We start from the raw sequence: 26325 nt of genomic DNA on the forward strand, positions 1-26325 counted from the left end.
TACACTGGCAAATTCAGAGACGGAAAGTAGGATGGTCGGCGCCAGCCGCTGGGGAAGCGGGGGTCGGGAGACAGCGTTTAGCGGGCACGGAGTTTCAGTTCGGGCCGATGACGAAGATCCGGAGACGGATGGTGATGACGGCTGCACGACAATGTACTTAATGCCACCCAACGGTACCCTTGGAAAGATTAAATCTGGGGCGCCCGGGGGGCTCAGTCAGTGAAGCATCTGCCTTCGGCTCAGGTCATGATGCCAGGATCCCGGGATGCAGTCGGGCTCCCTGCTCCGTGGGGAGCCTGCTTCTCCCTCCCCCTCTGCCCCTGCCCCTGCTCATACTCTCTCTCTCTCTCAAATAAATAAAGATTAAAACAGTAAATTTCTTTTAAGTAAACTCTACCCCCAACGTGGGGCTTGAACTCATGACCGCGAGAGCAAGAGTCGCATGCTCTACTGACAGCCAGCCAGGCGCCCCAAAACAGCACATTTCATGTGATGCATATCTTACCGCGGAGGGGGTTCGGAACATGTCTCCTGAGTGACAGAGACTTGAAAGACAACAGATGCAGGAAAGGCGAGCTGGCCTCCCCTTTTCCTCCTGAAAAGAGGAGATAAAACTCCCACGTGAAAGACCGCCTCCCTACGCCAGGAGGAAAAGAACATTCTTATCACCAGAGAGGGGATGTTGAGGCCGAGAGACATCTGCACAAACCAGCCTTGTTGAGACAATGTCCTTGAGCCTTCTCCGCAATGACTCCTCTCTGGGCAGCCTCGTGTATGAGCACTTAGGCCTAAGTTTTGGGGTCTTCTTTCTCCTGCGAAGGCAGCTGGGTACATACAAAAATGAAATCTGTCTGCTTTTCTCCCGTTAATCTGTGGGATGTTGACTGAATTCTCAGGTCCCACTAGAGACCCCAAGAAGGTAGGGGGAAGTTTTGCCTCCCTTCCACTACAATAAAACAAAACAAAACAAAACCCACATTTCCCAGAGATGGAAAAAAAGAAGAAAACAATAAAAGCCTGGTGGCCTCAAGAAGGGACCCTACTAGGGTCGGGGAGGGGCATTTCCAGGGGTGACCTCTGGGACGGACAGCTGAGGCCTCCGGCCAAGGACAAGCAGGCCTGGGGCGGGCGGGGCCTGGCAAAGCACTCCCACTCCTGGGCGGGAGGGCAATGAGGGTAGAGAACAACAGGAGGTGAACCAGCCAGGTCTGGCTGGGCAGGGCCTGGTCAGGATTCTGGACTTTTCCTGGGAGCAGGGTGTCACCTGGGGAAACAGTACAATCAGATTTGCAGGTCTAAAATCACTTTGTAATTTAGGTGAGAAGTGGCTTTAAGGAGGGAAAAGTGGACGAGGAGGACGAAGGACGCCCCACCCTGCGTCTTTCCCTGAAGACGGAGAGGAGTCCTTCCCAACCGCTGGAAAGGAGCATCTGGGAGAGCGGGGAGGGGCCCACCTCCAGGACAGCCTCTCCTGGTCTCTCTTCTCCCTGAGTCCCCTCCCTCAGAGGGGCGGCTCCTCATGTGCTGGGGTGGGGACACCTTCAGAGGTGACGCCCATGTCTTTCTGGCTTTCTGGGGCTTTGGAGGCACAGAAGTGGAAACAGACAGCGTTTGCGCAAACGCTCCTGCAGCAGGAATTGCTCACAACAGGCCTTGCAGAGCTGGAAGGTCTGGCCTGGGAACGTGGGGTGGGGCTCATCTCCATAGCAACCAGAAAGCACCCCAGACGTGCCCTGGCTCTGCCTCCTGATGGAGGAGCAAGGAAGGGCGCTACTGAAAGACCCAGTCACAGTGACCTGCCCGGACATAGCTCACGTCCCCATCACCTACGCCTGACGTGGCATCTGCCACTCCAGCGTCGCAGCCCACCCAACCAGCAGCAGATGGCTGAAAAGGGAAGGTCACCAAGCGTTTTCTTTCTCTCACTGGCTTAGTGGAGAGAGACTTATGGGCTGAGTGAAAAAAACTGGTGTATCAAGCACGAATTTGTCCCGTAACACGCAGGTACAAGAAACGTCAGTGTTTTCCCTAAATCAAATAAAATTTGATTATGAGCTGCCCTTTGCCAAGAGGGTCAGGTATTCTACCTCAGGCACGTCTGGAAGGGTGGTGGTGGGAGAACCATCATCCGGGCTTTACACGGTGCCACCAGACAGGAGAGCTCCTCGGGGGGTTGGGAATCTTTTTTCCACAGGGGCGGCTGCTGAGATGCCCATTGTCTGGGCCCAAGTGGTCCCTGTACGGCGAGCCTTCTCTCCCCTGGGCCAAGCAAGGTTTGGGGATCGCGCCAAGCTGTTGTCCTTCTGCTCCAAACCCACTGTCGCCGTCCGCTTGAGCTGTCATAACAAAGGACGACAAAGTAGGTGGCTGAAACAACAGAAACTATTGTCTCGGAGTTCTGAAAGCCAGAGTTTGAAATCAAGGTCTTGGCAGATTGAGTTCTTTCTGAGGCCGTGAGGGAGAATGTGTACCAGACCCCTAGCTCCTGGCAGTTTGCTGACAACATTTGGCAATCCTTGGCTTGTAGAGCTCTGCCCTCATCTTCACATGGCCTTCTCCCTGTGTGCCTGTGTCCAAACTTCCCTTTTATAAGGACACTAGTCATATTGGATTAGGGCCCCCCTAATGACCTCATCTTTACTAAATACATCAACAACAACCCTACTTCCATTTAAGGTCATGTTCTGAGGTACTAGGGGTTAGGATGTCAACATATGAATTTGGGGAGGACACAATTCAACCCATAACACTTGCCCTGTACATTCGGCTTCCGGATGTTGGGGTCCAGGGGCCACCGCGGGCGGCTCCCTGCCAGGCTTGGCCACCAGGGGGCACTAGAGAGCTCGGGGGCTGGAGGCGAGCAAGGAGCCCCATTCTCTAGCTGCTCCTAGCTCCCCATCAGCACAGGACGTCTTCTTCATGGGTGGTGGCGGCTTCGCACACTCCTGGGATACTTCAACTTTTCCGTGACCGTAGCTTTATACCTATTTTAACTCTTTACAGTAAATGTTCCCTGGTCCAAAAGTTGCTGTGGTTTCTGTCTTCTGACTGGACCCTTTCACACAACCCCAAACCACAGTTCTTGGTGTTCAGCCCCTACTCCCACAGCCACACCCCACCTCTCGGGATTGCCGGACGGGAGCAGGCCGGGGGAACTACCACTGGAGAATCCCCCAAACTCTGCTCCTGTCCCTGGGCTCTGGAAAGCACCCCGTCTCCTAAGTCCAGCCACTCACCCCTGTCTAGCCCTACAGCCCCAGCTGCACACTGTGGGCCTTTCTGTCTTTGAAGGATGTGGCCCCTTCTGTGCTCAGCCAGCACTGAGAACGTCTGCTAGAGAACCCATAAGCCCACCCTGGGAGCAAGAAGCCTCGCCTGCCATCTTGGGTAAGAGATGGGAAGATGGCTACCTCACGAAGAGTGAAGAAAGAAGGTAATATCCACACAGCTGCTCTGCCACACAAAGGGGCCGAGACTTACCTAAAGCACACTGATACAACCCTTCAGCATACCGACTCGGGAACCCCAAATATGCGACAGCATCAGCTTCAGGAGCTGGGTGGGTGCAGGTCCCCGTGGTGGGGGACGGGTGGGGGAGTTGGTGCTAGCCTCAACTTCAACCCTCCCTTCCCTTCTGTCCTGCTCCCATCCCACCCACCCCCACCCTCAGCCTTTCTTCTGGAACAGGGGTTTCCAAGCTGAAGATCGCAAAATCAATTTAGCGCATAGCAATTAGTAATTTTTCAAATTACCAAATAAAATAGAAAATTGCAGAGTACATCCAAATCGAAAATAAAAAGTGTCCCAAAGCTGGGACGATCTTTTATTTTTTGCTTTTAGCTGATGCAATTCTGTCTCTTTTTAGGAAAAAAAAAATAGCATGTGCGATAAAACGCTTAAGCAATTTTTAGATACATTTTAATAGCATTAAGATTTGTTCTGGGAGATTAGTTACCCACTCACCCACCCAGTGTCTTCAGTCAGGAGCCCAGTGACCCAACAGTGGCTGACAGTTCTTTTTCTCTAAAATGTCCCTTTCAAGAGGGGATCTGTGAATTGGTGCACCAGGGGCCTTTTCCTGGGCTTGCAAGGTCGCAGTAATACTTCTCCACGTGCTAACTAATGCAACAGAAAGTGTTCTTAAGCCGCGTAAAGTAAGGGGAGGTGTCATTTCAGGAAAGTTGTGTTCAAGCCCCATCAGGCAGCCACCAGCCTACACGGCCTGCAGGCCTGCCCTGGGCGCCCATCCATCCTCTACGGGGAGGAGGGAAGCAGCTCTTGTCAGGTTTGGGTTCTGGAGGATTCCGAAGAGGGCCCACGGAAAACAAGGATCAGTTCTAGAGCGGCTGCCATTCCTGAGAAGGAATCAGCAGCAGTGGGGACTGCCTGGGGATGGGGGGCTGGCAGCAGGTGAGAGGCTTAGCACAGGGGCACCCCCACTACTCGCTGGGAATTGCAGAGCCTGTCTAGGGGTACCACTGATAAGAAAGCAGTCACTGAGAGGCCGCATGTCCTTGGGAAGAAACCATGCCTTCTGCTAGCTTTGCTGTAGGCTCTGTGTCTCTCCTCCCAGCCTGACTCCTGTGCTGCTGTTTTCTACTTCAGTCTGAGTTGATTTTTACTCTTTCAGTCCCAAACGTGTCTTTCCTTTTTCTATTAGATTTTATTTATTTATATGACAGAGAGAGAGCGCACTCGCATTGGGGGGGAGGGGCAGAAGGAGAAGTGGGTTCCCCACTGAGCAGGAAGCCCGATGTGGGGCTCGATCCCAGGACCCCCGGGATCATGACCTGAGCTGAAGGCAGACGCTTCACTGACTGAGCCACCCAGGTGCCCCAGGTCTTTCCTTTCTCAGTTGCACTTAAAAATACGAATCCGTGTGTACCCAGTCTTGATATAAAATGTACTTCTTACTATGGGTCAAGGTTAATAAAAAGCCACCATCTGGTAAACTGCTTCTTTTAAAAATAATCTAATCTTTTTAATGTTGTGGCACACATAGAAAATGATTCTTTGTTCAGTACCAATGGTATTTGTTCTGCTCACGGGGGCAAAGACATGATGCTTCCCCGGGCTTCAGGGGTGACTGGGCACTGGCTGTCCTGGGTGAAGGGAGCAGTATGTCAGGCTTACTTGGGCTCCTGCTTAGCATGCCACTCAGGAAGCTTCCCTCTGGAGAATAGCAACGATGACAGCTCAACGAAAAGTGATCATTTCTGGAAACATGCAGAGCCTGTGCGGACTCCAAGGCAGGAGATGTCTGAGGTCTGAGCCCTGGGCCCAGATGGAACACTTTGCCGCTGACTTGGTTCCGCAATAAGCTGCCCTCAGCATGGGTACTGGAAACCACTGCTCCCCTTCACAGCTGGGGGTGACTCGAACGATGTGTTCATGTGGTCATATATTTTAATTTTATTACTATTATTTTTTCAGATTTTCTTTTATTTTTTTTAAGATTTTAAATAATCTCCGCACCCAACGTAGGGCTCGAACTCACAACCCCGAGACCAAGAGTCATATGCTCTACTGACTAAGCCAGCCAGGTGCCCCACAGTCATATGCTTTTATTAAACTTGCAAAAGTTGGACATTGAAGCTGGAACCAACGAAGCCTGCTGGCTTTTCTCCGCTCTGACTTCCTCTTCAACACATTTCCTCTCCTGTCAGGAGGCCTAAGTGTGGCCTCAGCTGTGTATACTGTGTTTTCATGATTGTGTATTTTAGTTCTCAACAAGGCCTCCAAAAGCTGCCACTGATGGAGTTCCGCAAAGGGCTGGCGGTGGGACTGGACTGTCTCCCCACCTTCCCTTTTATGGTCCTCAAAGCAATTGTTCTTGCATAACCTTTACTGGGTGGATTTTCGCTTTCTTTTTGAAATGTGTTGTTAATATGTAGAATGTGCACGGTAAACAATTAAACAGTACAAGGAAGTATACGATATACAGAGTCACCAGCCCACCCCGATTCCCAGACCCATGCCTCAGTGGGATAATGCCAAAAACAATGTCTGGCGGCTCCTCCCAGAAATTTTATATCTAGATCTAGATCCTAATTTTAAGACAAGTGAAAGTTTTTTTGTTTTTTGGGTTTTTTTTTTGCAGAAGCATATTCATACACCTGTTTGTACTTAACAGACTGGCAATCTTTCTAGATCTGCACATAGAATTTGCCTTCATTTTTTTTTTAAACAGCAGCATAGACTTCATGTGCCAAAATTAATTTAACTACTGGGGCAGATCTTTTCATGTCTATCATGCAGTAGTTCATTGCACTTGTCCCTCAAGTTCCCACCTGCTTTGCTTAAGACTTCACAGAAGGCTTTTACAGGTCTCATAATCTTTTCTGGGTTTTGATTCTTCACCTAGGAAATCTCTCTCAAGAGGTAAGTCAGGCAGGTGGGTCCCCAGGTTGGCCATCACGTGTCAGGGAATCAGCTGTCTGCTTTAAGTCAAACTCTGATCCCTTAAGATTAATGCTGCACTAGCACCGCCACGTGGGGAGTGACACCCCCTTTTCTCCCCCCTTAAAGATCCGCCTCGGTGGTGGGGGTAGTTTACATAATAACACAGCTGCCAAAGGGCGCCGCCCAGCGCTGGGTCCCGAGCTGACATGAGTCAGCTCTATTTTGTGAGCCATATGATGGGGCTGCAGGTCTCGCCTTGTGCCTAGTTCCGTTCAATTACTGCGAGTCTTGTTTAAATCTTCCAGCTGGAACGCGGCCGGGCGGGCCGGACTGAAAGCCAGAACTTTCTAGAGGGAGCAGCGCCACCGCGAGGCCGGCAGCGGTGGAGGCGGCCGGAAGGTGGGGGCTCTCCCCACGGGACAGTGGGTTTGGTGGAGGCGTCAGGTCCGGGCACCGGGTTCTCCTCCCCACACGGACACTCTCACCCCCAACCTCGGAGGGTCTGGGTCTGACTTCATGACACGGACGAAAGTTTTTCCTGACTCCTCTCTGCCAGCTAGCCCGCCAGCCCATCACGTCCTGGAACCGGGCCTTGCACTCATCTACAAGGCTCCAGTGACTACCCGGATCCGGGGTAAAGTCAGACTCAGGGTTCCGCAAGTGTTCTTTGAACGATAAAGATGCCCCAGAAAATGACTGTTCACCATTTCCCACACCCGGTTTAGATTACTACCCCCATTCTGTGAGTAGGCACTTTTGTGCTCAGGGCCTTTATGATTAATTCCCCTGTGGCGTGTCCAATTGTTTATTCCTGCCCCTTTGAAGACGGGATGGACAGTGGGGAATGCGGAAGCCGATTAGTTATGCAATTAGGGAAGTCAATCCAGGCCTACGGCCGGGAAGACTACAAGTTCCACAATGCATCCTTCCACTAGCGCAGGGAAAAGCCGATTGAGGGAGCATTGCCTTCTGGGAATTGTAGTCTTCAGCTTGTTTGTGATGCAGGCGAAAGTGGGGGGGGGGTGAGTAAACTGTTACCACGTGACGCTCGAGATCAGGTGGTTGGGCCAGGCTCCGCGCAAGAGCTGTGATTGGCTGCCTCTAATACGAACGACGCCACTAGGGGCGGGCCGTAGAGGGGCGCAAGCGCACTGCGTTGGGAGTCTCCGGACCCTTTTCCGAGAGACTATGGCGCTCAACAAGAATCACTCGGAGGGCGGCGGAGTGATCGTCAACAACACCGAGAGGTGAAAACACTGCGGAAGGATCCTGGAGGAGGGAAAGGCGGGCGTGGGCGGTGGACGAGTGGGCGGTCGGGAATAAACCCGTGAGCAGAGTAAAGTGTCGGGGTGCGGTGGGGGTGGGTAACGGCTGGAGGCGGGGCCGGAGGCAGGAGGGTGGGTCGCGGAGGAGCGGCTGGGATGTCGCGATTAGCCGTGGGATGGGGGGGGCGCAGCGGCTGGAGGGGGACGGGGCTTGGGGAGACAGGTGGGATACCGGGATCGCTCTTGAGCCCCTTTCCCGGAGTCGATGACTTCGAGAGGTGGGAAGAGCGTTAGACAAAAATAATTGCCACTTATTGGGCGGTTACTACGTTACTACGTGCCAGGCTGCGCTCCTCTTCTACCTTATTTAATATGTACGTGCGGCGCGGCGGACCATACTGTTCTACACATTTTACGTGTAAGGAAACATGCGCGGAGAGGTTAAGTAACTTGCCTGAGATCACAGAGCTGTAAATAACAGAGATGGGATTCCGGGAAAGGCGTCTTTCACTCGGAAGTTGAATAGGCTTAACTACCAGTACATAGCCTTCCAGTATATTCCAGAATTGCTGAGTTTCCAGATGAGAAACTGAGGCCCAAAGGTGCAGTTAAATAGATAACGTTTGTCAAATGTCGAACACATTTCCTGGCACGGTGTCTATCCTTTTGTCTTTCTCTTGAATGCCTGTTAACTTGGGTCACCTGCCAGACCAGAAGTCTCCCAGCAGTAGACTTACTTTCTCCCCCTGCCCCCTCCCCCCCAGTCAATTCTGTCGTCTGTTCTCCAGTCTCTGGACTTCTCGGTGGCTTCTCTCTTTCTCCGTGAGCTCGGGAATTAAACATTCTAGCTTGGTTGAGCTATGCTGACCCTGAAATGCCTCTTGAAGGCAGAAGGCTTACGAGGAGTCTGAGTCCGCAGAAGAGACTTGGTGGGATCCGAGCCTTGTAGCCTGCCAGGGCCAGCACGCAGGAATGCTTGATGAGTCAGGAGAAAGCCTGGGGTGCCCCCGGCTTCGGAATGCTGACGTTCCCTCCACCCGCTCAGGGTCTGCCTGACCAGCCTGTTCCTGGTAATGACCTCTTTTATCTGAGCTTTTTTTTAAAGATTTATTTATTTGGGAGGGGTGCTGTGAGAGCACAGAGGGGAGGAGCAGAGGGAGAGAGAGAATCCACAAGCAGACTCCCATGCGGGGCTCAATCCCAGGACCCTGAGATCATGATGTGAGCAGAAACCAAGGGTCAGCCACTCAACCCACTGAGCCACCCAGGCGCCCCTCTGAACTGTACTTCTCTTTTCTGGTACCAGTCCTCTTTCCCACTTACTTCCCCAGTGAAGAAAGTTGTGATATTTGGGAGGAGGAGGAGGACAAATGGAACCATGTGAACTTGGACCTTGTTATCTCATAATCGGAGAAACCTCACATTGTTCCCAGTTTGTAAGTCTCTGTGTGCGAGCCAGTCCCGGGCCTGGAAAAACACTTTTGATGCCATTTGGTAACATCTCCTGTTACCTATTTTTTTTCTTTCTTTTTAGTGGGACTTTGTGGGACAAGAATGTATCTGTCCTGGTGAGCCTCCTGCCTGGCTTTGGGCTCTGTGCTGCTAAATACTGGTGTGCCTTGTTTTAGAAAATGCTTCAGCCTCATTTCTGAAAAAAGTTGTGTGTACGGCAATTGGAGTTTAAATTAATGTTTAAAATTTCACGTTAAAATAGTGAGCCTTACTCTTCAAGTGATGAATCCCTTTGAGAGTGATGAAAGATGCAGATTCTTCCAGAAAAATGCATGGACCATCATCTCAGGGGCTTCATGGGCTCCCACCCCTGCAGACCCAGTTCAGGAAGCCCAGGTTTACCTTTGGTAATGCGTAGTAGTCATGTCTTAGAGGGTTTATGTATCAGTACTAATAAACCAGTGAAAACAGACGCCTCCTATAGGGACTCAGAAGAAATGGGAGAGTTAACGCAGGTAATCTGACGTGATTTGAGGGATGACGGTGTTACAGCTGTAAAGCCCTCAGCTCTTCTGTGATCACCGGGGGGTGTATATGTGGGGCTTGGGGAAATTCTGTAAACCCCCACCTTGCTCATCTCTTCCGAGGCTGTATTAATGGTTTCCTTGCCCCCGTGTCCAAACAGGTTTGAGACCCGACGTGCTGAACACGTGCTTACCTGGGGGGCGGGGTGGGGGGTGTCCAATCCCTGGGGAAAGCAGGTCATGGCTCCGAACTGGCTCATCAGGGCCTGTCCTCGTTTCTCATCACAGCATCCTGATGTCTTATGACCATGTGGAACTTACATTCAACGACATGAAGAACGTGCCCGAGGCCTTCAAAGGGACCAAGAAAGGCACCGTCTACCTTACCCCTTACCGGGTGAGTTGCGCCGTATGATGGTGTGAAAGCTCGTGGTTCCTGGGGGCCGATGGGAGTCTTAGGTCAGCCTCAGCCTCGTGAGCCCAGTGGCCTCTGAACCTGGAGAACGTTAGTTCCTCACTCTACGTGTTTCTGTCACGTGCTCCTGGATTCTAGAACCACCAGACTCTCTGGGCAGCTAAACCGACCCCTGGGCATCGAATCCATGCAATTCCGGAGCCGTTGCTGGAAAATCTGCATGTTGTTGGGTGCGGCTGCTGGGGTGACTTGGGCCTGGAGTGGGGAGGCACTTATGACTTTTTTCTGAAAGAGTGGCCCACGAGGCCTTTGTGCACATCCAGAGGGACAGATGCGGTAAGCAGGATACAGCAGTGTGGCCAGAGCTCCAGGCTGGGCAGACAGCCCGGCATAGCCCTGCAGCGCAAGGAGTGCCAGACTGCAGCATGGGCCTTGCCTGAGAATGACCCAGGCCGACTGAGAGCCTTCCAGAGAAAGACAAATGGCCATTCTTGGAGAAGGGTCACTGCCCGTAGCTACTGAGAGTTAGATTTTAAGATGGTTGGAAGACAGGGGCATATCTTCAAGTTCTCATCATCGTGACTTGGCAGAGACAAGGGAGCCTCAAAACCCCTTTTCTGGTGGCGTCTTCGGTCCCAGATTGAAGGGTTTAAAACAGGGTTTTCCACGTGCGGGGTGGGATACTCTTGCTGTTTGCACAGCCCCCTTCTCCCGGGATCCAACAGCTGCCGCACCTTTGCTCTCCGTTCTGGGACGCTCGGGCTCCACCTCCCCCTTCTGGAAGCCGGCACTGCCCTCCCCCTGCCTCCCTGCCCCAGCTTTGCAGCCCCCTTCACTTGCCCACCACATCCACCACTTAAATGGCAGCGGAGCCCGTCCCTGTCACATGTTCTGTGAGTGGCACGTTTTTCTGGTGGACAGCCACGGTCCGCCTCTCCAGCCACAGCCACGCGTAGGGTCTTTCACCTTCCAAGCTCTCTCCAGGAGCGTCTGGTGCAGGGTGCGCCCTGGGGCCGCAGGCCCTGGTCCCGGGAGCAGACCCCTCACACAGAGGAAGTGAGAGCCGAGCCGGGCGGGCCGAGGTGTGGGCACTGATGGCTCTCCTCCTGTCTCCCTGCAGGTCATCTTTCTGTCCAAAGGCAAGGATGCCATGCAGTCCTTCATGATGCCGTTTTATCTGATGAAGGACTGTGAGATCAAGCAGCCCGTGTTTGGTGCAAATTACATCAAGGGAACAGTGAAGGCTGAAGCAGGAGGTGGGTGATGGGGGCTTCCAGAGGGCTGTTCTGGCAGGGCCTCTGCTGTCTTGGAGACATCCTCTTTGGACCTTTAATCACCCCCAGCCTTGTCCTCTTCCCGGCTCTGGACTGCCTTCCAAGACCCCCCACCTGGGCTGCCAGCTGTTGAGCAGAGGCGGGTTTTTGAATGACAAGAGCAAGGAGGGGCTGACATTGAAGATAGCAGCTCAGATCACCTTTTCGGAGTGAAATCAGCCAAATGATTAAAAAAAATAAGAAATGATTAAAAAAATAAGTAAAAATGCTTATCGTGACCTAGGGAGTGTGTTCATATTTTAGGTACAGGAAGGGACTGTATCAGGTTCTTGGGAATGGCCTTTTCCCTACGGCCAGGAAGGGCCAGCTGCCCCTGGGCCACCTGGAGAGGCCCCGCTGGGTGGCGGGCTTTTTTGCAGACACTAGAGACCCGTGTGTTGAACTTGGCCTCCCCCTCACACCCGGCCAGGTCGAGTCTTGCTCTCTAGGGGCTCACGGTTCCCCTTAGGCAGAAGCCAGGCTTTGAGGGGCCAGGGGTCCATCCTTAAGCATCTCAGGAGGGGGGATCTGTTCTGATGTTGAATGTCCCATGTTGCTGACGGAACCTGCTTCAGGGAGGGGCGGGAGGCTTTAGTGCTGATGAACTTACACGGCTAGGGACGGGATAACTTGGAAAGCTGGTTCCAAGAAAGAAAAGTCCCCTGTTCCAAAGAGTGCCCTGCAGACACGCTGTGCGGGCGGCATACCAGAAGCAGCGGGGCAGGAAGGCACTGCAGAGCCAGCCCTTTCTGGACGGAGGCCCGGAGAGAACAGAGAGCCGGCTCTTCAGGTGTAACCTGGCAGCTTCCTGAGCTGTGGATGCCCTGTTCCCCTCCCAGGTGGCTGGGAAGGCTCCGCGTCCTACAAGTTGACCTTTACGGCAGGGGGCGCCATCGAGTTTGGACAACGGATGCTGCAGGTGGCATCTCAAGGTACCAAGGGTCTGAAAGTCCGGGGTGAAGCTGTACTGAAATGTGTGGGTTTTAACTTGTTTGCAGTTGTTTACTTTTTGTTTTGTTTTTACGCACTTGAGAGCTAAGTGTCCGGGCCCCGGCCGACTGGGGCTGGGAATTGGGAAGGAGACTTGTCGTTAGCGGCACTCTGGCCTGTACCTCAAAGGCTGGGTGTACCTGGCCTGGAGCCTGTGTAGGACATTTGGACAAAGCTCTTTGGACTCCAGGACGTTTTACTCTGGCCTCATGAAAACAAACAAGAAACCCAGCCATTCAGCTACCAAACAACAGTTTCAATCACCAGGGGTTGTGTTCAGCAGACACCCTCACGTTGTCCCCAGCCTCACCCTGTCCCCGAGCCTCCCTCTTTCTCTCTGTCCATCTGTCCGTCCGTCCACCCCTGCCCTGGCTCTGGCCTCTCTCCCCGTCCAGCTCCCTCACTTCCTCCCTGACTGAGGCTGGCTCAAACGTGGGTGGGGAGTGGAACGGGGTGGGTGAGGCATGTCTGCTGTGCACATTCCTGGGACCCTGCAGCTCCCCTCGGCAGGCGACACTCATTTCTCTCTCCCCTTGTGCTTATAGCCTCCCGAGGCGAAGCCCCCAATGGAGCCTATGGGTATTCTCACATGCCCAGCGGGGCCTATGTCTTTCCCCCGCCAGTCGCCAATGGAATGTACCCCTGCCCTCCTGGCTACCCCTATCCACCGCCCCCACCTGGTGAGTGTGTCCTTTGCTGCCCACCCCTCACCCTGCCCACCCGCCAGCCACCCCCACCCAGGCTAGGGGGTTGTCGAGGGGAGACTTGTTCTTTGAGCTGCTTCAGGACTAATGGAGGAGCTGGAGGGGCCCGGAAGGTGCCAGCTGGGGGAGCCGGGGCTAGCTGCTCACAGGGTCCCTTTCACTGTCTCGCTGAGCAGAGTTCTATCCAGGACCTCCCATGATGGACGGGGCCATGGGATATGTGCAGCCTCCACCACCGCCCTACCCTGGGCCCGTGGAACCTCCGGTCAGTGGCCCTGCTGTCCCCTCCACTCCTGCAGGTGAGACCCTGGGCTGCTAACTGTCCTGCTGCATGGGAGCCCCAGATGGTGAATGACCCTGGCCTTGGGCTAGTTCAGGGGACGGGCAGTGCGGTGGCTGCTGGTCAAGTTCTAGATTCCAGCCCCCACTCTCCCCCCCAGCTAGCTAGCTGTGTGCCCCGGGGCAGGGAAGGTCTCCCTCTGTTGTCTGGTCATCCACAACCAGAAGGTGGCAGTACCCCCCACCCCACCCCCAGGCGGGATTGTGGGGAGGATCAGGTAGGGAGTGCCCCCCGCCCCCCGCCCTGCGGTGCCTGGCGGGGAATCTCTCAGCGTGGCTCCAGGGGCCGCTTGAAGAGGGGAGGGCTGGTGGCTGGGGCTTACCCCAAGTGTGTTTGCTCTCACAGCTGAAGCCAAGGCTGCAGAAGCAGCGGCCAGCGCCTATTACAACCCGGGCAACCCACACAACGTCTACATGCCCACGGTGAGCAGGGACGGGGAGCGGGCGGGCAGTGTGCAGGGGTCGAGGGGTGGGGAGACCTTGTCTTGTCGTGAACCTTCTAATGAGATCTGTCTTCCTTCCTTCCTTAGAACCAGCCTCCACCACCTCCCTACTACCCACCAGAAGATAAGAAGACCCAATAGACCCCTCACACCCCTGCCTCCCACCCCTCGTCACTCTTCCCTTCCCTTCCCCTTGGGGCTGAGACTGGGGCTAGGAGGGTGATGGAAGGGCCTTGTTCTTCCAGGTCTGATTATAAAACACTTCCCAGGGACTGGTGTTGAGGGAAGGGGGGGGCCCTCCACTCGGGAGTCCTGCCTCCCCACTTCTCAAGCTAGCTCGGAGCCCACGGCGCTGCTCGGATGCCCTTCCCTGTACCATCTCTGGGGCTCTGCTCAGGAGCGAAGGCATCCGTCTCGTTTCTGGCTTGCTCTAGTAGCTTCTGCCCCCAGAGGGAGTCTCTGGCCACCTCCTCTGCCGCAGTCCAGCTCCCTCGTTTTGGAATCTACTTTATACTCAGCCTTGTGAGCTCCCTCAGACCAGCCTCGCGTCTTCCTGAGGGCCCCCGCCGGGCCCCCCTCACATTCCCTTCACTCTGGTCTGTGCCTCACTGTGGAAGGTCACCTTCTCACTGGACTGTCAGCCTACATTCTAATCCCAGCCAGCCTCCAGCCTGGTCACACTCACCTGCCCCTCCCTGTCCTCTGTCAGGCGGGCCGCCATCAGGCCAGGCTGCTGCTTCCCTCCTTGTATTTTTGGCTTTTGTTTCCCTCTCTGCCTTCTCTCTTTTTCCTCTAGAAGGGGCTTCTCAGACTGGAACTGGAGAATGCATGTTCATTCCATCATGCCATTTGGGGGTTGCTCAGTGGGCTGGAACAGAGGCCCCTGACCCATGGGGCCTGGCCTGAGCCAGTGTGCTGACCGTGACCCCTCACCAGCCCCTCACCCTGCCCTCTTCCCTTTAAGCTTCATGCCTAATTGGTGATATGCCCCCTGGACGCACTAAAATTTGCTCTTATTTGCTTCTGGACTGGCTGTGAAGTGAGGAGATGGGTATTTAAAGAGAATTCCCTATTTATTTGACAAAAAACAAAACAAAACCAGTTAATATATTAATGTGAAATAAACCCTCTTTGCACCTTGATTTGTTTGCTGAAAATGTGAAGTAGTAAAAATGAAGTGACTGGACCCTTTCTGGCTCTGTGCGTGGTGACCAGTGTGAGCTCTTGGGAAAAGAGAAGGGTGCGGCTGCTAAGGGCCCTGGAGGGTTCTGGGGACACGTTCCCTCCCTGCGTGAGAGCCCCTGGTTCCCACAGCATTCTGGGGCCCAGGACGCTAAGGCCTCCCACGGCCGTGTCCCCAGGTGGCTGTGTCCCCAGGTGGCGGTTACTGGGCAACTTGGCCCACCCACGGGGTTGCCTGGGGCCTGGGGCAGCCCAGCAGCTGCCGTGGGCCAGAGGCCTTGGAGGTGGGCCTGGCCTGCTGTGCTCACCACCACATGGAAATGCAGCCCTGGCCCCCGTCTCAGGCGGGGAGGTGTCTGCAGGAGGAACATGTCCGGCAGTGCCCCCAGTGCGTGACTTTTGGGGAGACTCCGTGTCTGGGGGGAGGGGAGGAAACAGCCAGAGTCCTTCCCAGCGCCTGCACCCCCCTGGGCCCTGGCCTGGAGGAGGGCTGCGGGCACCGCGCCCGTGGGTCCGGGAGCTCTGAGAAAGCCCAGCACGGGAGCACTGGAGTGTCCGTTTTCCTGTCCCTTCTGGCTGGACGGCACCGCCTCGCTAGCCTCTTCCTCTGGCCGGCCCCGCCCAGGAGCCCCTGGGGCTGGCTAGCCCCCTACAAGGGCATTCGAAAGGAGCACCTCCTGACCGTCCTTGTGGGGGTGGGGGCCCCAGGGCCATCTCCGCCCGGCCCGGCGTCGCTGGGCCCCGTCACCTTGGTGGAATGTCACCGGTGGGGTAGAGCAGGCCGAGCAGTTGGCTGCCTGCTGGGGAGACGGCTCTCTCGAGCCCCCACCCTGTGCCCTGGCCTCCACCCTGGGTGTTGGGTGCATTCAGGGAAGTCTGGGTGAGAACCCCTACTGACGCAGGGCGGCCCCCCTCGGTCCCTGGCCCAGCTGGGCATACCCGTGATGTGGTGCAGGCCGGGCTGGCCCTGACGCCGCCTGCTGGGGAGCACTGGACCCCCCCACAACACGCTCCAGGGTCTCCGTGGGAGGGCAGGGTGGGGCCGGACCCGCCCACTGGGTCCACCTGCCTCCAGCCTGCGAGAGAGTTCCTCCCATGATCCAGCCGGCCGAGGGAGGAAGGGGTAGGCCTCGGAGGTGGTGAAACCCTGCCCGGAACCTCCCCCCACCCGCCCGCCCCCACCCCTCCCTGGACAGGGTGGCACCCGGTGCTCTTTGCATAATCCTGCGGCTTCACTATCTTCACCCTGTGGCAGCAGCTCGGTGGAGGGGAAGGGCAGAGCGGCCACCATGGCGACACTCCTCTCCCAGCCCCAGCGGCGCCCTCCCCTCTTACGCCAGGCCATCAAGATAAGGCGCCGCAGGGTCAGAGATCTGCAGGATCCCCTGGCCCCAAAGGCTCAGGAGGTAGGAGTGACCTCAGTGAGGAGGAGAGCAGCCAGGGTGGGGCTCTCGGGTCTCCGGGTCCGGGGCTCCACCTCTCGCGGCCTGGGGTTGAGGATGTGGTCCCCTTGCCTTCCTGTCATGGCACCCGGGCAGGGCCTTCTGGGTTAGCAGGCCGGGGTCTGCTGTGTGCTCTCTGGGCTACCCCGGGTCTCGGGTCTGGGGTCAGAGCCTCTCTGAGCCCCCTCCCTCTGGAGGGGCCTCCTGCCGCCCTAGCCTCTGGTCTTCCAGCTCCGAAGGCACGGGCTCCACTAGACGGGGAGTGTCCCTGCTGTGGGCCCGGCTGCTTGGGGATCAGCGGAGCAGCCCCCAGGCCTGCTTGCCATGACCCCCAGCCTCCCACCTCCACTGCTGGGCCTCACTTCCGCCGCGCGGGTGCGGAGCGTGGCCTCCCGATAAGCAGAGCTGCTTCCTCTGGGGAAGGAAGGAAGGTTGGGGCCAAGGGTGTAGAGAGCTCACGCTGCTGGGGCAGCTGAGCACCAATGGACCTCAGCCACAGCAGGCCAGGGGACAAGGAGGGCGGCCCAGTGGCTGGACTCCCAGGAGGCCTGCTATGGGAACAGGTGTGCAGCTCTGGTGGGTTGGGGGCCGGAAACTAGGGACCCTGCAGCCCTGGCCTGGCCTGGCCGGCTCTGTAAGGAACCGTTCCTGTTGTCTGAGCCCTGGTCCAGGCCTTGGGGACACCTTGTCTTTTCACTTTGCTCCCCAGATCGAGCCTCCATCCCACCACCTCTCACCTGAGGAGGTAAGAATTGGAATATTGGGGAGGCAGGCAGGTGCTGGGAACACAGTCCTTGGCCACTGGCCCCAGCAGGGGAGGGGGGCACTTCTGGGCCTTAACCCCCCACCCCCCGCACATCGTGGGTGCCTTGTCTCAGCTCCGGCCGTGCAGTGTTGGGGCCAGGGGGGGCTGGGGGGGGCTCACCTTGCAGTGGGCAGACGGGGGTCCTGAGGTGGCCCTGCTGTGTCTCAGCGGGCCCTGCTCTATGAGGAAGCTCTCTACACCGTCCTGCACCGCCTGGGTCAGCCTGAGCCCAACCATGTGCGCGAGGCCTCTGAGCTGCTGCGGTACCTGCAGGAGGTGAGTGAGGCCCCCGCTCCGCCCACCGTCCTGCAGCCCGGACCATGAGTCCTCCCTTCCCCGCCCAGCTGCCCCCACCCTGTGCCCCCAGCCGCCTGCACTCCTCCCCCCAGGCCTTCCACATGGAGCCCGAGGAGCACCGGCAGATGCTGCAGCAGGTGCAGAAGCTTGAGGTAACCCTGGTCCGGGACCACCCTAGGAGAGGGGCTGAGAAGCCCAGCTCCCTCTGGGACTCAGGCTCACCCTTGTGTCCTTCTAGAAGCCAATATTTTGTCTAAAGGCAACCGTGAAACAAGCCAAGGGCATTCTGGGCAAAGACGTCAGTGGTGAGTAGGGGGTGAGGGGCCCTGAGGGCCCTCTTCCCAGCTCCCCCTTCTCCCCATGAGTCTGTCCCAGAATTCAGCTGGAATTCCCAGCTCCTGGATGTCCCCCTGGGTGCTGCTGGCCCCAGGGCCTTTGAGTCTGGGATGGGGGGGACTCTGCCCCTGGGATTGGGGTGATGAGGGAGTCTCCTAGGGAGCCCTGCCGACACCCTGGCAGCCTTGTCCTTCCCCTCCTCCCAGGATTCAGTGACCCCTACTGCCTGCTGGGCATTGAGCAGGGGGTGGGCCCGCAGGGAGGCAGCCCTGGGTCCCGGCACCGGCAGAAGGCTGTGGTAAGGCACACCATCCCGGAGGAGCAGACCCACCGCACCCAGGTCATCACCCAGACACTCAACCCCGTTTGGGAGGAGACCTTCATCCTGTACGTGGCCCTGCCGCAGCCCCTATCCCCTCCAAGAGATCAGCAGGACTTCCTGGCTCCGGGGAGGGAACTTGGCTTGACCGGAGGAGGGGCCTGCTCCCTGGGCCGGAGACACACAGGAGGCACACATGCTACATGTGCTGGGAGGGTGTGGAGGGTTGGGCACCGCTGGGTTGATGTGGGGGGTGGGCTGAAGCCTTAGCTTAGCAGAGGGAGGAAGAGTTTGCAAGGAGGGGCTCGGACGGGATGGTGGGTCAGTGGGGGTGGGAGCTTCCGGGGACAGGCTGTGGTTGGGGTCCGGCCCTCCGAGGCCCTCAGCCAGGCCCTTCTCTCCCCCTAGGGAGTTTGAGGACATAAACACCTCGAGCTTCCATCTGGACATGTGGTGAGGAGCATGCCCTGCCCGAAGGGGTCAGGGAGAGAAGGGGGGCGGTTCGGGCTGGCAGATCCTTCTCCCAAAGGGGTCAAGGGCTCCCGGGACACCCTCTCTGCCTCCTGCTCAAACCCTCGCCCTCCGCAGGGACATGGACGCGGTGGAGTCTGTCAGGCAGAAGCTCGGGGAGCTCACAGATTTGCATGGACTGCGAAGGTGAATGCCACGGGAACGGGTTCCGGCGGGAAGGAGTGTGGGCTCTTTCTGCCGTCCCCATGCTTGCATGTCGGTTGCTGGGCTACAGGCTCTGTCCAGGCCCGGGGGGTCGCAGGAGGGGGCTGGATCCCAGCCTGACCCCGCAGGGTCTTGGCCCGTCTTCCTCATGGCCCCTGCCTGGAACAGGATATTTAAGGAGGCGCGAAAGGACAAAGGCCAGGACGATTTTCTGGGGAACGTGGTTCTGAGGCTACAGGTGAGTGGGGTCAGGAAACAGGGGTTCGGGTGGGGTTCAGGGGAGGGGCTCTGGGTCCACACCAAGGGGAGCCTGGGGCCAGCCTCCTGTCGCCCCTCTGCCCCCAACCGTGTGAGGCTTATGCTGCCCGTGGGCGTGGGCCCTCCTGCCCACCTGGCCCGCCAGGACCTGCGCTGCCGGGAGGATCAGTGGTACCGGCTGGAGCCCTGCACCGAGACCTACCCAGACCGCGGTCAGTGCCACCTCCAGCTCCAGCTCATTCACAAGCGAGTAGGTGTGGGGCCGGGAGCAGGGCTCTTCCAGTGGCCTGCCTGTGTGGGGCGGGCTGCTCCGGGGACGGGGGCCTCTCCTCACCGCCATGCCGGCCCTGCTGCAGAGAGCGCCGAAGGCCAGCCGCTCCCAGCCCAGCTACACGGTGCATCTCCACCTGCTGCAGCAGCTGGTGTCCCATGAGGTCACCCGGCACCAGGTACTGCCCTCCCCGGGGCTGGAGGGGCGCGGAGCCTGCCGGCCAGGTCCCAACACCCTTCTGCCTGTGTCCTCAGGCAGGCAGTACCTCCTGGGACGGGTCGCTGAGTCCCCAGGCTGCCACCATCCTCTTTCTCCATGCGACGCAGAAGGACCTATCCGACTTCCACCAGTCCATGGCGTGAGTGCACCTGGGAGGGTGGCCTGGGAGGCGCCAGCCTCTCCCTCCCTGCCTGTCCTCCTACAGGCTGGCAGGCCAAAGTCGAACCCTCAAGAGATTTCTGTTTGGCACCAACCGTGTGTGTCAAGTTTTGAGTCCGTAGCCAACTTTTAAACATCTGGAGATTTTCCATACGGAGTCCCATCTCCAGCTTCCCACGTACCCCAAGTGCTGTCAGTCTGCTGGGCTGTAGGCGGTGACAGCAGAGGACACAGCCTCCCCAGCCCCACACGGCTGCCATCGGCCCACATCACTCCCTGACACCCTCTGAGTCCTTCTGGGCATTGGAATTTGTTACCCTTGCCCCGGACGGCAGGCAGCCTTGTTTCCCAGCTCCCGCGCTCTGGAGTCAATGGACCTGTGCGCCGGCATTACCGAATCTGTGTCGAGGGCCCGTCACGTCCCACGGGCCGTAATAGGTTGTGGGAACGTGTTCGAGTGCAGATGAGGCATGAGGAGCCGGGGGCGCACCAGGTGGAATGAGAGCGTGTGTGGCCCCGGGGCCACGGTGGACACTTGGCATTTGAGTAGGGGGCGGACAGAGGTGGGGGACGAGGGCAGCCTGTGGGACCATGGGCAGGTGGGGCCGGACGCAGCAGCAGGCGCCCACAGTGAGGGCCCAGTGCGCCCTCAGCCCCAAACATGTAGTGCGGGTGCCCGCCGTGTCCCGGGAGGGACTGGGCTGCTGTCTCCCCCATCCTCCGTCACTGTCCCGCTCGGGGCTCATCTCAGCTTGGTCATCACCTCCGTGAGGTGTCCCCGGGACTGTCTAAAGGGGAGTCCCCGCCGATGTTTGCCCCATGTGCATGAAGGCTCAAGTCTCCACGTCTGATTTTTCGAAGGGAGCAAGAAATCCTGAATTTTTAAATCACAGATACCCCGATTGGAGAGGGAGACGGTTAATTCACATGTTTCTAAAGCACTTTGACGAGGTTGATGGGGGACCACAGGAGGTCTTTGGGGCAGGTCGTCTCGCCGTCCCTCCCAAGGCGGGTGAGCAGCCGAAAGGGAGAGGCCCCCGCTGGCCGGGCTGAGGGCTTCCTCTGTGCTGCAGGCAGTGGCTGGCCTACAGCCGTCTCTACCAGAGCCTGGAGTTCCCGAGCAGCTGCCTCCTGCACCCCATCACCAGCATCGAGTACCAGTGGATCCAGGGCCGGCTCAAGGGAGAGCAGGTGGGCTGCCGCGGAAGGAGGACTGTCGCGCAGGCAGGGCTCGGGGAGCCGGCACGGCGGTCCGGGCCCCGTGATGCAGCTCCCGGCTCTGTCTGGCCCCGCAGCTGGAGGAGCTGGCCACCTCGTTCAGCAACCTGCTGGCCTACGGCCTCTCCCTCATCCGGAAGTTCCGGTCTGTTTTCCCCCTCTCGGTGTCGGACTCCCCGGCCCGGCTGCAGTCTCTGCTCAGGTCAGCGGCTACCCCTCCCCCTTCCCGTGGGGTCAGGAACAAGGGAACAGCTGGGGCACCCGCGTGGACGGGGACGCCTGCTGCAGCTGTGCATGGAGAGGCAGCAGGCGTCCTGGACACAGCTGTCTATCTCCACAGGGTCCTGGTACAGATGTGCAAGATGAAGGCCTTCGGAGAGCTGTGCCCTGACAGCCCCCCACTGCCCCACCTGGTGACGGAGATGCTCAGGGTACAGGACTCACCCTGGGGACAAGGAGGGCGTGGGCCTGAGCCTAGCAACCCTCCCCGCTCACCGCCTCTCCGCCCGCAGACTGGCACGGTCGAGTGGTTCCACCTGAAGCAGCAGCACCATCAGCCCATGGTGCAGGTGAGGGGCCGGGGCAGGGGAGGAGGGGCTGGGGTGGGGTGCTCGCCCTCTGCGGGCCTGCTCAGCGCGCCTCTGTCCCTGCCAGGGCATGCTGGAGGCGGGCAAAGCCCTGCTGAGCCTGGTACAGGACATCATAGGGGACCTACACCAGTGCCGGCACACGTGGAGCAAGATCTTCCAGAAGTGAGCAGGTGGCTGGGGCAGGGGCAGGAAGCACAGGCCTCAGAATGGGGACCCCAAAGACCCTGGGTGTGCTCCTAGGTCACACCTGTTGCCTTTCTTCCAGCACCCTCAAGATCGACCTCTTCTCCATGGCTTTCCTGGAGCTGCAGTGGCTGGTGAGTCTCTCTCTGGGTCACCAGGCTTTGCCCCCCACCCTGGCTCTGGAGCCCTGTCCCCCTGCCTTGCCTTTGCAGGTGGCCAAGCGGGTGCAGGACCACACGGCGGCTGTGGTGGGCAGCCCCGTGTCCCCAGAGATGGGCGAGAGTCTATTCCAGCTCTATGTCAGCCTCAAGGAGCTCTGCCAGCTGGGCCCCGGCCCCGCAGAGAGGTGGGCAGCGGGCTGTCAGCACAAAAGAGAGAGGAGGGTCAAGGAAGTTCTGTGCTAGCCCTGGCAGTCCCCAGGCTGAGCCCCAGCTCTCCCCAGGGATGGAGTCCTGGCCCTGGATGGCTTTCACCGCTGGTTCCAGCCCGCCATCCCCTCCTGGCTACAGAAGACTTACAGCGTGGCCCTGGCGCGGGTGCAGCGCGCTGTGCAGATGGACGAGGTGGGGGCGGGGCCTGAGGCGGGGCGGGGCCCGGCTTTGGGGGTGGGGCTTGGGGCTCCGCTTGTACCTCTAGGATGGATGCGCAGAAGTTGCTAACCAGCTCTTGAGGCCAGTTGTGTGTACAACACTGCCTCCTAATACCCTTGGTTTTAACTGTGGCTTTCCTTCACAGACTGATCTTTGCAGCCTGCGGGTCTGGGTGGAGCCTTGATCCTACCCCTTGTAGCCCCCTGCCCACCCCTGCTTGCCGCTGGTAGAAGCTCTGAATGCCTGTGGAAGGAAGGAGGGAGGGAGGGGCACGGATCTGGCAAGGCCTGAGCCGCCCTTTCTGCACCCTCTCCCATCCCCCAGCTGGTGCCCCTGGGAGAACTGACCAAGCACAGCACATCAGCCGTGGATCTGTCCACCTGCTTCGCCCAGATCAGCCATACTGCCCGGCAGCTGGACTGGCCCGACCCAGAGGAGGCCTTCATGATCACCGTCAAGTTTGTGGAGGTGCGGCGTCTTCTCGTGTCCTCCCCACCTTTCGAGGACAGCCTCATTTGACTTGCCCTGTTTCTCCCAAGCTCTTGCCCTGGGAGCCTCCGAAGGCTTAGGTCTTAAATCCCCAAGTCACTGAGATTTCCATGCCTCCCTCCCCATTGCCGCCCCCTTGGACACCCCCCACATCGATCATCCTCTCCCCACCCCAGGATACCTGTCGGCTGGCTCTGGTATACTGCAGCCTTATAAAGGCCCGGGCCCGTGAGCTCTCTGTAGGCCAGAAGGACCAGGGCCAGGCAGCCAACATGGTAAGGGCCAGAGCTGGATGTCGGGCGGGGGGGGTAGGGGTGGGGATTGCCGGTCCCGGCAAGCTCAGCCAGCTCCGCGCCCCCATGCCCGTGCCTGCCTGCAGCTGTGCGTGGTGGTGAATGACATGGAGCAGCTGCGGCTGGTGATCGGCAAGCTGCCCACCCAGCTGGCGTGGGAGGCGCTGGAGCAGCGGGTCGGAGCTGTGCTGGAGCAGGGCCAGTTGCAGAACACGCTGCACGCCCAGCTGCAGGGCGCGCTGGCTGGGCTGGGCCACGAGATCCGCACGGGCGTCCGCACCCTGGCCGAGCAGGTACCTTGTCCAATTCACGGGGACCCCACCGTGCCCATCCTTGGCCTGAGGCGCCCCCGGCAGGATTCGGGCTGATGTCCAGCCCCCACCCCTTCCTGAACCTAAACGTAGGCTCCAAGTGACCTCACGCTGTCCCCCGTACTCATGCCGTGGCCTCCCTCCTACTGTTTTGTGTCCCCAGCTGGAGGCGGGCATTGCCAGGCACATCCAGAAACTCGTGGGCATCAAGGAGTCTGTCCTGCCTGAGGATGTGAGTGGCCCTCCCCGCTCACCTTTGCCAAAGGGGCTTACGGTGGCAGGGGGCTTGAAGGCCGTGGGGTGTCAGAGAGAAGTCCCCCAAACTTGGGCAGGAAATGTTCCCTCCTGGGCCTCGGTTTCCTCCTTGGATGCTAAGGGGGGGTTGGGTCATTCCACGGGCTCTCCCAGCATCCACGTGGGGGCTGCAGTGGGGGAGGGCTTAGCCTTTGCGGCCAAACAGATCTGCGTGTGCACCCTTCTGAGCTCCGTTTCTACGAGCCGGCTGACTTCGGCGTCCTCACCTGTCTGGGGGCAGAGACAGTAATGCGTACCTGTGGTTGTCTGCGAGAAGGCCACTCAGTATTTCAGCCACTATTTGAGCGCTCTGTCACAGGCACAGATTTAGGCACAGGGGTATGGATCAATGAGCAAAACTTACGAAACTCCCTGCCTTCCTGGTGCTTACATTCTGGTCAGGGAGGTAGAGGAAGAGCTAGAACGGTAGCTGTGACTAGAATTACACGTGTGTGTGTGTGTGTGTGTGTGTGCGTGCACACACACACACACATGTGACACATTAGTAAGTACTAGAGAAAACAAAGATATTTGCATTCGTATTTGTGTTTTTTGAAAAGATATTTTTAGACAGTGGCTAGAGAAGGCCTTACTCACAGGGTGACAGCTGAGTCAAGACCTCAAGGAAACAAGAGAAGGAGCCCTGAGGATTTCTAGGGGCGGGCCCAGCCAGGGCCAGGCCCTGTGGCGGGACCACGCACGGCTGCTGAAGGGCCCTGGAGGAGGCCGGTGTGGCCGGAGCCGGCTGCGGGCAGGGCTCAGCTCCCGCACACGTTCCAAATGAAGCAGGTGAAAGCCCCTGGCCCTGTTTCGTCAGGGCGCAGGAATGGGCCAGAGCCAGACTTGCTGCCCACCCCTCTCCCCAGGCCATTCTGCCCCTGATGAAGTTTCTGGAGGTGAAGCTCTGCTACATGAATACCAACTTGGTGCAGGAGAACTTCAGCAGGTCTGCGGCGGCCTCCCACCCTGTGCCCCCCTCCCCTCTTTCTCCTGGCCTCAGCCATTTTCAGGGAAGGATGCAACCAGCCTCTGCTTAAATGCTCACTCCTGGGGACCGGAAGCTCACTACCTCACACACCTGCCCATTTCCTTTCAGGCAGAGCAGAAAGCTGCCTACCCTTTCTCCCTTAGCCCTGGGCTGTCTGTGGGGCTTCGCTGGCTGTAGCTCTAGCCTCCTAACATTACAGGCAACTGGTGTTCCTCTCCCAAGATCCGGGGGAACTTCTCATTAGGGTCTCTCTTAAAGCAGGGGCCCGGCACACCAGGCAGCAGGACTAGAGGTCAAGGACGTGGGCTGTGGCCCACCTGGATTCAGACTCTAGTTTTGCTGCTGCTCGAGCAGATTACTCAAGTTTTCCATGCAGATGATCATAGTTCTGGCCTCTAATGAGGATCAAGTGAGTCACATGGGCTCCGAGCGCAGCGCCTATGCAAAGGAAGTGGTTGGTGACGCGCTGCAGAACGCTGACCATGGGTCCTCCCCACGGGAACGGAGCTCCGAGGCTGCCGCCCCTCCCCCCCCCCCAGGAGTTCTACTCCCGGGGCTGCAGCGGGGCCTTATTTCTCAGGCCACAATATGCCATTTGTTCGGCTAAACTAGAGTTAAAGCTCCGTCATAGGGACTTGACTCACTACGTCTCAAAAGCCGTGAGAACATTGTGTGGTGCATAATAAGCACTCGGATATGCTGAATACATTAACTAACACGACCTTCCCCATTCTTAATTACATAACCCAATTTTTTTTGTACGGAATGGCCTGACTCTACTCTAACATGCGAAATTTCAGTTATCTCAGGTAGTTAGTAGGACTGCGGCTTGGTTTCTCCTTTTTCTCCCCAGGGCTAGTAGATGCTTATCCTTGTTGAAATCCTATTCATTTTGGCCACTCCCATATTGAATCAGGATTCTCTCACTGGGGGACCAGCCTCCCCACCCCACCTTGTTTGCTTGTTGATTGGGGTTTAATAATCCTACTGAGGAAAGTTCTTTGCTAGGTTGTGAGACATATTGGTTGGGACTGGCCCCGTTCCCCAGCCCCACTTGTCCTCCTCTCAGGGGACCAGCCCTCCCTCCCTACACTCCTGCCTGCTGCCCTGGCTCCAGCCTTACCTGAGAAGAGGGTGGAAGTGGAGGGTGGGGTGGGGAGGAGCTGGGGGTGGGCCTGGGTCCCTTTCTCAAGAATGTCTCTGCTCCCTGGGCTTCCATCCTCCTGTTCTGCGCCTGGCATCCCCGTGCACCTCGGCCCAGCCTCCTGACCCTGCTCTGGACGCACACGCTCGCTGTGCTGATGGAGGTGGCTGCGTCCCAGCGGAGCTGCCCCCTGGCCTCCAGCAGGCTGAAGATCGCACTGCAGGTAATAAGAGCAGCGACAGCAAGTAACAGCCCTGCCTGGAGACGACAAGTAATAACCCGGGTGGGGTCACCTCTGCTGTGTCACCCCTAGAATTTGGAGATCTGCTTCTATGCAGAGGGCTGTGGCCTGCCGCCCGCGGCGCTGCACACCACCACCTTCCAGGTAGGGGTCTTTGGGCGAGCTGGGGGGGGG

The 26325-nt window shown here is 58.0% G+C and overlaps 2 protein-coding genes across 5 annotated transcripts in view; both read left to right on the forward strand.

Annotated features, from left to right (window-relative positions):
• Window positions 1–7496: 7496 nt before the first annotated feature.
• Window positions 7497–14989, forward strand: WBP2 (WW domain binding protein 2). The gene is made up of 8 exons (XM_040640209.1): window positions 7497–7649; window positions 9932–10040; window positions 11179–11314; window positions 12211–12303; window positions 12907–13041; window positions 13242–13364; window positions 13751–13827; window positions 13935–14989. The coding sequence occupies exons 1-8, from the start codon at window positions 7591–7593 to the stop codon at window positions 13986–13988; spliced, it is 786 nt and encodes a 261-aa protein (XP_040496143.1). The 5' UTR covers window positions 7497–7590; the 3' UTR covers window positions 13989–14989.
• Window positions 14990–16258: 1269 nt separating this feature from the next.
• The window catches only part of UNC13D (unc-13 homolog D), a 13465-nt gene continuing 3398 nt past the window's right edge, over window positions 16259–26325 (forward strand). The window contains exons 1-27 of one of the 4 annotated variants that reach the window (XM_040640213.1): window positions 16260–16435; window positions 17181–17216; window positions 17445–17552; window positions 17666–17725; window positions 17812–17878; window positions 18116–18296; window positions 18637–18681; window positions 18817–18885; window positions 19072–19141; window positions 19307–19411; window positions 19518–19610; window positions 19687–19790; window positions 20884–21001; window positions 21106–21230; window positions 21369–21459; window positions 21541–21597; window positions 21683–21780; window positions 21884–21935; window positions 22014–22147; window positions 22244–22364; window positions 22716–22859; window positions 23057–23155; window positions 23260–23466; window positions 23648–23716; window positions 24645–24724; window positions 26028–26133; window positions 26224–26295. In XM_040640213.1, coding sequence (XP_040496147.1) covers window positions 16319–16435; window positions 17181–17216; window positions 17445–17552; window positions 17666–17725; window positions 17812–17878; window positions 18116–18296; window positions 18637–18681; window positions 18817–18885; window positions 19072–19141; window positions 19307–19411; window positions 19518–19610; window positions 19687–19790; window positions 20884–21001; window positions 21106–21230; window positions 21369–21459; window positions 21541–21597; window positions 21683–21780; window positions 21884–21935; window positions 22014–22147; window positions 22244–22364; window positions 22716–22859; window positions 23057–23155; window positions 23260–23466; window positions 23648–23716; window positions 24645–24724; window positions 26028–26133; window positions 26224–26295 — 2628 coding nt within the window. In that variant the 5' untranslated portion in view covers window positions 16260–16318. Of the gene's footprint in view, window positions 16436–16898; window positions 17035–17180; window positions 17217–17444; window positions 17553–17665; window positions 17726–17811; window positions 17879–18115; window positions 18297–18636; window positions 18682–18816; window positions 18886–19071; window positions 19412–19517; window positions 19611–19686; window positions 19791–20883; window positions 21002–21105; window positions 21231–21368; window positions 21460–21540; window positions 21598–21682; window positions 21781–21883; window positions 21936–22013; window positions 22148–22243; window positions 22365–22715; window positions 22860–23056; window positions 23156–23259; window positions 23467–23647; window positions 23717–24644; window positions 24725–26027; window positions 26134–26223; window positions 26296–26325 lie in introns of those variants that run through there. The other 3 variants (XM_040640210.1, XM_040640211.1, XM_040640212.1) reach the window with 3 other exon arrangements.

Source organism: Ursus maritimus, unplaced genomic scaffold (assembly GCF_017311325.1).
Source record: "Ursus maritimus isolate PB19 unplaced genomic scaffold, ASM1731132v1 scaffold_24, whole genome shotgun sequence".
Lineage (NCBI taxonomy): Eukaryota > Metazoa > Chordata > Mammalia > Carnivora > Ursidae > Ursus > Ursus maritimus.